Source organism: Perca flavescens, unplaced genomic scaffold, assembly GCF_004354835.1.
Source record: "Perca flavescens isolate YP-PL-M2 unplaced genomic scaffold, PFLA_1.0 EPR50_1.1_unplaced_scaf_55, whole genome shotgun sequence".
Classification (NCBI taxonomy): domain Eukaryota; kingdom Metazoa; phylum Chordata; class Actinopteri; order Perciformes; family Percidae; genus Perca; species Perca flavescens.
In genome coordinates, this window is record NW_021166708.1 from 15,001 (window position 1) to 25,000 (window position 10,000).

A 10,000-nucleotide genomic window follows, 5' to 3' on the forward strand; every position below is an offset into this window, starting at 1 on the left:
TTATATGACATTATACCTACTTTTCAGATCCCAGACTGGTGTATGTTAAACTTTAGTCAGGATACGGTTTTAAAAACATTTAAACTTTTTCAAAATGGTCAAATTAACCCTTGGACAACACACGGGTTAAAAGTCCATACTGGAGGATACTCAGAAACATGGAGCTATTCACCACATTTACAATGGTATGTTGCTACGTTACACTACGATCAGCTGTTAGCTTCAGCTGGCTAACGTTAGCTGTCTACCTCCCGACTAACTGTTACCGCAAACTAGCTAGTGATCTAGCGAGGATTATCCCTTCAGACCACAGTGGACTCTCCATCCACACTCCCGACTGGACCTTGGTCTGCCTGGCCTGATGGACTCTTTAAGTCCACGTCCTCTCCCCGTCTCCGCCATCACCTGGTAGCTCTGAGACACCTGGTCAGCTGTCGGCTTACGCCAGCTAGCTTCTGTTAGCTTCTGTTAGCTTCCACGTAGCCCTGCACCTCTGTTCCCGCTGCGTAGAGGTCTTTTTCCCAGGTTTGAAATCCACGGTGAAATTATGATTCTAAGACCCGCCCTTCAATCACTATTATTGGCCAGGCGCCGTGCTTACGCAAGGTAACGTAACCTGATTTGTTCAGGTCTTATCCCCTGACCAATCGGCTATGGTCAACCAGTCTGGTATCAGTTAACCATTACCAGTCTGGTACCAGTTAACCATTACCAGTCTGGTACCAGTTAACCATTACCAGTCTGGTACCAGTTAACCATTACCAGTCTGGTACCAGTTAACCATTACCAGTTGGGTCTGTCAGGTGTAACTGGTCAGAGGAACTCACCTGGTCCAATCAAACACACCTGATGGTGTTACCATGGTTACTGATGGTAGTTTACATGAGGACACTAAACTACTCTGACTTTAATATTTACACACTGATGACTGACTGTCTGTCTGTCTGACTGTCTCTCTCTACCCGTCTGTCTCTCTACCTGTCTCCCTGTCTGTGTATCTGTCTCTACCCGTCTGTCTCTCTACCTGTCTCCCTGTCTGTGTATCTGTCTCTACCCGTCTGTCTCTCTACCTGTCTGTCTGTGTATCTGTCTCACCTTCCATCTCTCGGAGCACTTCTTGGAGAACTCGGCGAAGTTGACGGACTGCTCGGGGTTCTTCTTACGATGTTCCTCTCTACACGTCTGGACGAAGAAGGCGTACGCCGACGTCTTCCCCTTCGGCTTGTTGACGTCTTTACGCATCATACTGACGGACTGATACACACACACAGATACACACACAGAGATACACACATACACACAGAGATACAGAGATACACACACAGAGATACACACATATACACACAGAGATACACACAGATACACACACAGAGATACACACATACACACAGAGATACAGAGATACACACACAGAGATACACTCATATACACACAGAGATACACACAGATACACACACAGAGATACACACACAGAGAGAGAGACACACACACACACACACACAGAGATACACACAGATACACACACAGAGAGAGAGACACACACACACACACACACACACACAGAGATACACACAGATACACACACAGACAGAGAGACACACACAGAGAGATACACACAGAGAGATACACACAGAAAGAGAGACACACACACAGAGATACACACAGATACACACACACACACACACACACACACACACACACACACAGAGATACACACAGAAAGAGAGACACACACACAGAGATACACACAGAAAGAGACACACAGAGAGAGATATACACACATATACACACACACACACACACACACACACAGAGAGACACACACATATACACACACAGAGATACACACACACAGAAAGAGACACACATATACACACACAGAGAGAGATACACACATATACACACACAGAGATACACACACAGAGAGATACACACATATACACACACACAGAGATACACACATATACACACACACACACACACACACACACAGAGATACACACACAGAGACACACACACACACACACACACACACACACACACACACACACACACACACACACACACACACACACACACACACAGAGACACACACACACACACACACAGAGAGAGAGAAAGCAGGATAATGTTTAGTTGTGATATAATAACTGTTGATATAACATTATAATCAGGCTGTATAACTGATGTCTGCAGGGTGTGTGTGTGTGTCTGTGTGTGTGTGTCTGTGTCTGCAGGGGGTGTGTGTGTGTGTGTGTGTGTGTCTGTGTGTGTGTGTCTGTGTCTGCAGGGTGTGTGTGTGTATATGTGTGTCTGTGTGTGTGTGATGGAGATTATAATATAGGTTTATAATCTGATTATTAATAATTAATTATTCAGCCTTAAAAGGTGATTACATGTTGTTTCTGAGCCAACGTTACACACACTGTAATAAAGCTACTGAAACTGTTAATAATCACCATCATTAATCTGATGATCATGGGCCAGTTAATTAATTAATCATTTCATCTATAACACATCCTGGGGGGGGGCTAAAGCCCAAAATATTCAGCTGGCCACCCAACAAAGAGAAGAGTGATGTCATGGATCATTTACACAATAACATCATTGGTATTATATATATATATATATATATATATATATATATATATATATATATATATATATATTTAGGATGATTAGGTTTAAACAGCACAACTGATCTTTACATTTAAATTAAATCATGAATAAATCACCAGATGTTAAACCGAAATAAATAAAATAAATCAGTATTAAATCTTTATCTGGTTGAATAACTCTAAACATTAGGCAGGAATAAACATTGTGTGAAATGACCCTTTAACCTATATGTCTGCTTTTGTTCATAATGTACATTTAAATACGTTTTTATTAAAAATTATAATGTATAAAACAGAGCAAATGAACTTCCTCCGTCCCAGTGCCAGAGTCGGCCGTTAACGGTCCGTTTATCGGTGCTGTAACGGAAACTAACGGAAAGTAACGGCAGTCTGGGAATAACAAAGAGAACAAAGTGGGGATCCATTTTATCTGCCGGGGCGCGAGGCGGCCCACTAACCCGGGCTAGGGCCTCGGTGTGTCGGGTAACTCGCCCGGGACAGCCCGGCGGAGCCCCGGTTCCTCCGCCCCGCTGTGACTGCGAGTCTCCGGGCCGTAGAGATGAACTAAAGCGGAGCTAGCCGCGTCTTCTATGGAGGTGTACTGACTGCTGCAGTTAGCCTAGCCGTGCTAACGGGCTAGCTCCACTAGAACAATGGGCCACCATTTGCTTCCCGCCCTCTGCGGAGCTAGCAGCCCCCATCCCCCTCCGCTAGCATCATGCTAGCAGCCCCCATCCCCCTCCGCTAGCATCATGCTAACAGGCAGAAAAAAAAAATAAAATAAAAAAAGGCAGTTTGAACTACAAACGCAATAAAATGCTTTCTGTTAGCGCGTGGACTTCTTCTTTTAACTTTCGCCCGCGGCGCTGCGGGTTATTTACACCTAACAGATGTTTTTGCAACGGAAACACAGTGTGATAGCAGCTGCTACGCATTTTCAACGCAGGGCTCCGGTTATACTCCGGAGAGGTCAGCATTGTATGGACGGGACACGGCTAATTCCTGGCTGGCTTTCATACATACAACGTAATGGGCGTTCCGTGTTTACAACAACACGTTTCGGACAGACCGCAGAGTGCGCGCACACAGAGGCTCAGACATGCACCTCAGACCCGTCACATTCCGGCCCAATCTGACCCACACAGCGGCCATTTTATTCCCGTTTTCCAGCCTCATTCCCGGAGCTTTTATCTCGGGATTCTGCAGGGAAAAGCCAGCCGGTCTAACCGCCGCCTGCGCGCGCTCAGCGACATTAAAACCACAGTGACCCGAGGGTGAGGTACTCACTCGTCAGGAGGGCCGGGTGCACGCGGAGGGATCAGGTTTTGGGTCGGAGTTCTGGTTCTTGTTGTTGTTTGGTGGTGGAAGCAGCGACTGGAGCCGTTGGTTCACTTTCAAACTGGGTCGAGCTCGAGCGCGGCGCCGCCCCCCAGCAACGCCCCCGTTGGTCATTCCTATTCAGAGGGCGGGAACACGGCCGGCCGCGGGGGGCGGGGCCTCGCTCAATACGCCTCTGTGATTGGCTCACTCACGGCTCTGCTTCACGTGGTTTTATTTTTTATTTTTTTTCACATTTTTGACACTTGCAATTTTGTATTAATATCATAGACAGTACATAAGATATAAAGAAACAGTGTATATATATATACACACTGTTTCTTTATTGGCCCTAAACAAATGAATTACACAGAGACACACACAGACACAGAGACACACACACACACACAAACAGACACACACAGACACAGAGACACACACACACACACACACACACACACACAAACAGACACACAGACACACACAGACACAGAGACAAACACAGAGACAAACACACACACAAACAGACACACACAGACACACACAGACACAGAGACACACACAGAGACACACACACACAGACACAGAGACACACACAGAGACACACACACAAACAGACACACACACACACAAACACACAAACACGCACACACACAAACACACACACACACATACACAAAGACACACAAACACACACACACAGACACACACAGACACAAAGACACACACACACACACACACACACACACAAACAGACACACACAGACACACACAGACACAGAGACACACACAGAGACACACACAGACACACACACAAACACGCACACACACAAACACACACAGAGACACACACATACACAAAGACACACACACACACACACACACACACACACACATATACAGACACACCCACACACATATTTCTTTCTATGATTTTCTTGTTTTTATATGTTTTAGTTTACTGAATGAATGATATATATTTAAATTATATATTTAATTTATATATATATTTAAATTATATATATTTAAATTATATATATTTAAATTATATATATTTAATTTTTAAGTATTTTGTATCTTTGACGCTTTGGCTACATTGTTTTCAATAAAGCATTTTGAATTTTATCTATAGTGAATTTTGATTGGATCCCGGGGCCGCAGCTCAAAACTCGTTGCTACACGGCTCCGCCTGCCTAGCAACGCTGCAGTAGCAAGGCGGGACTTTTACACGCAGGGGGGCGGAGCTGGATTGTAGTCTTAGCGTGTGATTGGTCAACACTAGTGTTTGTGAAATATAAGAGCCAATCAGTGAAGAGATGGAGGAGGGGCGACAGAGACGGACAGCAGCAGTGTGAAGATGGAGATTGTATAAGACATTTAGTGGCTTCAGTATTAAAATCTATTAAAATTACATTAAATATTAAAAATATATTATTATAATAACTTAATTTATAATATTAATACAATATGAAAAATATATTTACAATAACGACAAATTATAATAATTATTTATTAAAAATAATATTAGAAAATAAAACCTATAAGATAGGGGTTTGTATATAAAGACAGAAACTAAAATATGTTTTTATTTTTAAACACCACATTCAACCAAAACATCATCTGTTTTAGGAGCTTTGTTGTGTTTTATTTTCCTTCAGTTTATGAGAGAAATATTATAGTTAATCTGCTGGAAGATGGAAAAGTTATGACTCTGTTGTTTTTCATAAAAACAGATAATATTTAATCTGCTGGAAGATGGAAAAATTTCATAAAAACACAGATAAATACACATATTTACTTGTTTTGAGACCTAAATGTGAACATGTTATTGTGTATGAAAAATATAAAATAATATGTTAATTATATACAACCCTGTCGTCTTATTATTTTTTAATAATAATTCAATTAAATTATTATTATAATTTCTACATTATGTTACAAGTAATATAATTATTTTTTCATTTTGTTTATATTTGTATTTTATTTCTGTGTTTATCTGAACTTATTTCTGTCTTTTTGCTGCTGTCTTAGACATCAATAAAGGTTGATTTTATTTAAATAAAAGTTATATATCAGACACATTAAACATTATGTGTTCATGGATGTATCTGAGACACACTTTAAACCTAAAGTCTGAACCAAAGTATTAAGTATATCCGCTAGGGGGCGCGCGCATCCCAATGCGCGCATCGCGCACTCAGTTCGCTTTGAGCCTCTCCGGACACCGTCGTTCAGCCGGATGTGCGGTTTGAAGGCTTTCTGCGGGAGCGGCTTGTTTACAGGCTGAATATTTGATATTTAATAAGTAATAGAGAGTGATATCTGGCGGCAGAGAGCGGTCTTACTGCGGAGATGGACTCACTGCAGCTGTTCCTGGATCAGATGGAACCCAGCGGGGACGCCGTTAGTAACGTTCACACTCTGACGCTCTGAGAAATGAACTCGCTTTAGAAATGTGTTATTTTAATAACGTTTAGCTTCTCAGCGGAGACATATTCACCACAGAGAAATATTAAACACTGTTATACAGTCGTTAATACTTCATGTTAATATCGGCTCACTTTATATCCACCCAGCACTAAAGGCTGCGTAGTTATTACATAGTTATAACAGAAACTGGAGCACATGACCTGCGGAGACACCTGTGGTTCTTTTAGTGTAGTTATGGATTAGTTTCTGGATCTTATTGTTGTTAAATAACCGACTGGTGTATTCGGCCGAGTTACTGTAACTAACAGGCTCGTTACTTTGACTGGAAAAGTACTTATAATTAACGACCCTGCCATGATAATTTATCTAATATTATATGTATTCTTGAGTTGTATGTATTTATAGTTATGTTATGTGTTTCTATCTGAGTAAATGTGGTATTTATAGTTATATTTTGTGTTTCTATCTGAGTAAATGTGGTATTTATAGTTATATTTTGTGTTTCTATCTGAGTAAATGTGGTATTTATAGTTATATTATGTGTTTCTATCTGAGTAAATGTGGTATTTATAGTTATATTATGTGTGTCTATCTGAGTAAATGTGGTATTTATAGTTATATTATGTGTTTCTATCTGAGTAAATGTGGTATTTATAGTTATATATCTGAGTAAATGTGGTATTTATAGTTATATATCTGAGTAAATATGAATATTAATGTCTCTCTGCAGGAATCTGTCTGGTTGAAGGAGATCTTCAGCTTCGTCTCAGAACATCTGTGTCCCGTCCTCTCTGGCCCCGCCCCCTCTGCTGCTGACGGCTTGTTGACAGGTCAGTCAGCCAATCAGCTTCTAGAGATCGCCCAAGCTCTATTTATGGGTCAAAGAAGGATAAGGATTCAACAATTTAACATGAATCAAAGTATCAAAGAGTGTTTGGTATACATCTCAACAACAGGAATTTAATTTAAGAATGCAGTTACAATTTATTTTTGATGAATCCTTTGATTTATCCCATTACAAATGTCACAGAAATGATTTCAAAATGATTTCAGTGTCTACCTTATTACATATAAAATTGTATGTATATTTATAGTTACAGCTAACCAAACAATCACTGTTTTCATCACAATTAATGGGATATATTTGGGTATTTATAATGTATTATTATTATTATTATTATTATTATTATTATTATATCAGATAATCCATGCCAAAATCCATTTCTTTACTATGATATTTATAAAAGCAAAAAATAACATCCTTCCACAATAAGGCAAAGTCTTTATAAATATGGCCAATGATGAATCTGCTGAGGTTTTGCCAAAATGTTCTAGTGTGTGGGCAATGCCAAAGAGGTGCAGAACAGTCTCTGGGTGGTCTTCACAAAAAGAACAGTATGTGTTGATGTCTCTTTTAAATGTAATCATGTAATGATTAGCAGGGTAATATCTGTGAATTATTCTGAAAGATACTTCTGTCACCTTGTTTAATATCAAGTATTTGTGAGGAATCATCCAGACCTTTTTCCAATCAATGTCATTTACAAATCGGTTCCAACGAAATGTAACATTTGGAATAGAAACAATCTCTTTTTGAAATAATGCATGAATGTTCTTATTATTATGAGGAAGTTGGGAAAAAGAGATTCTTCCTACTGGTGATTCAGCCACATCAGGGAGGGAGACAGTAGGGGGAAGTCTGCCAGTATACTTAAAAAGCATGATTGGGCCTGATGGAAAGGCATCAAATACAATCGCGAATTCTTTCGGTGTAACTGGAACGTTATATGTTGATAAAAACTCTCTATGGGAGAAAAGTCGCCCCTCTACATTAAATAGCTGGTCCACCAGCAGAATCTGATTGCGTACCCAATTCTCAAAATAAAGTGACTTGTTCTTATATAAAATGTCTCTGTTATTCCATATTAGATACCTGTGAGGTGAGACATTATGCTTGTAAATAAGAGACCAAGCTAAGAGGACCTGCTTGTGAACAGTTTTACAGGAAGTTTGTCTACATTGTAGTTACAATTCAATATAAAGCCCAGAGAATATATAATGGGGAATAAAATTCCAAATCGAGACGGGGTTTTTAAGAAAATGCTTGGTCCAATTAATCTTAAAGGTATTATTGAGAGTATTGAAGTCCAAAAAATTTAGCCCACCAGATTCATATTTATTCATAACAACACTTTTTTTGATATAATGGATACGGTTTTTCCAAATGAAGTCAAAAAGCATTGTATGAATGTCTTTACAGATTTTACTATCCATGTGTAAGGAGAGAGCTGCGTATGTAAGCCTAGATATTCCTTCAGCCTTGGTAAGCAACACTCTGCCTTTCAGAGACAAGTCCCTTTGCAACCACTGGTTCAGTTTGTTCAGAGTTTTTTTAATGATTGGAGAGAAATTTAACGGACATCTCATTTTCTGATCTTTAGTGATAATAATACCCAAGTATGTAACTTCTTTCTTGATCAGAATGTTGTAAATAGTTTGTATGTTACAGTCTTTTAAAGGCAACAGCTCACATTTATTAATATTTAGGCATAAACCCTCTGAAAACGGCTTAATTACTTGAATAGTATCAGGTATCTGGCTTGCATTTTTTAAAAGATTGTGGTATCATCAGCAAGCTGAACAATGAGGATATCCCTACCTGCAATAGAGATTCCTTGTATAGTACTATTACATACATAAGTTGTTAGAATTTGTGTACAAAGTAAAAACAAATAAGGGGAAATTGGGCATCCCTGACGAATACCCCGTTCCAGACTAAATCTTGGGGAAGTTCCATTTTTCAGTTTTATAGAGCTATTTCCATTAACATATAAGGTTTTAACTGCTTTGTGGAAAAAGTGACCAAAACCAAATTTCTCTAAAGATAGAAAAATAAATTGGTGTTGTATTGTACCAAAGGCCTGATAGAAGTCTAAGAAGAGGATGAAGCTATCTTCAGATATTAAGTCCGAGTAGTCAAGAACATCTAATACTAGTCTAATATTATTAGAAATATGTCTGTTTCTCATAAAGCCTGATTGTGTCTCATCTATAATTGTGTGAAGAGTTTCTTTAATTCTTCTGGCAAAAATTGACGCCATAATTTTGTAATCATTGTTAAGCACACAAATAGGTCTCCAGTTGTCAATAAGGAGCAGATCTTTTTTAGGCTTGGGAATCCGTGTGAGCAGCCCTTGAGTGAGGCTAGGAGGAAGGGAATCATTCTCTATACTCTCCTCCGAAGAACCTGTAGTAAAAATGGGACCAAATGCTCTGAGAACGTTTAATAAAGTTCTGCAGTTAACCCGTCAGTGTCGGGGGATTTATTGTTTTTAAGTCGACCAATCGAATCAGCGATCTCTGCCAATGTAAGCGGGGTGTCACAATAATCTTTGTCTCACACGTCAATCTTTCTTACATTATTTAAGGAGTTAAGAAAATGAGGCGTAGCTTCTTTATTATATTTTGAGCTGTATAAGTTGCTATAGAATTTTGAACAAAAATTTGCAATTAATTTAGCATCATCAGTAACGATCCCATTAATATCTAAACTATGGATGGAATTGAATTTAGATCGGTATCTTTCGAGACGGAAAAAGTAAGCAGAATTTTGCTCCCCCTCCTCCAGCCATCTT

General features: G+C 39.4%; 2 protein-coding genes across 3 annotated transcripts in view; one reads left to right on the forward strand and one right to left on the reverse strand.

Annotated features, from left to right (window-relative positions):
- The window catches only part of LOC114552025 (high mobility group protein B2), a 10,937-nt gene extending 6,893 nt beyond the window's left edge, over nt 1-4,044 (reverse strand). Inside the window, exons 1-2 of the mRNA XM_028572747.1 lie at nt 3,906-4,044; nt 1,096-1,254 (exon numbers count right to left, since the gene is read on the reverse strand). Coding sequence (XP_028428548.1) covers nt 1,096-1,245 — 150 coding nt within the window. The 5' untranslated portion in view covers nt 1,246-1,254; nt 3,906-4,044. The remainder of the gene's footprint in view (nt 1-1,095; nt 1,255-3,905) is intronic.
- A 2,123-nt stretch (nt 4,045-6,167) lies between these two features.
- LOC114552026 (CST complex subunit CTC1) overlaps nt 6,168-10,000 on the forward strand; it is a 15,493-nt gene continuing 11,660 nt past the window's right edge. Inside the window, exons 1-3 of one of the 2 annotated variants that reach the window (XR_003692085.1) lie at nt 6,168-6,338; nt 7,096-7,195; nt 8,626-8,688. Coding sequence is in view for 1 of the 2 variants with exons in the window: in XM_028572748.1 (XP_028428549.1) it covers nt 6,288-6,338; nt 7,096-7,195 (151 nt within the window). In the remaining variant the exon portion in view is untranslated. The remainder of the gene's footprint in view (nt 6,339-7,095; nt 7,196-8,625; nt 8,689-10,000) is intronic. The other variant, XM_028572748.1, reaches the window with a different exon arrangement.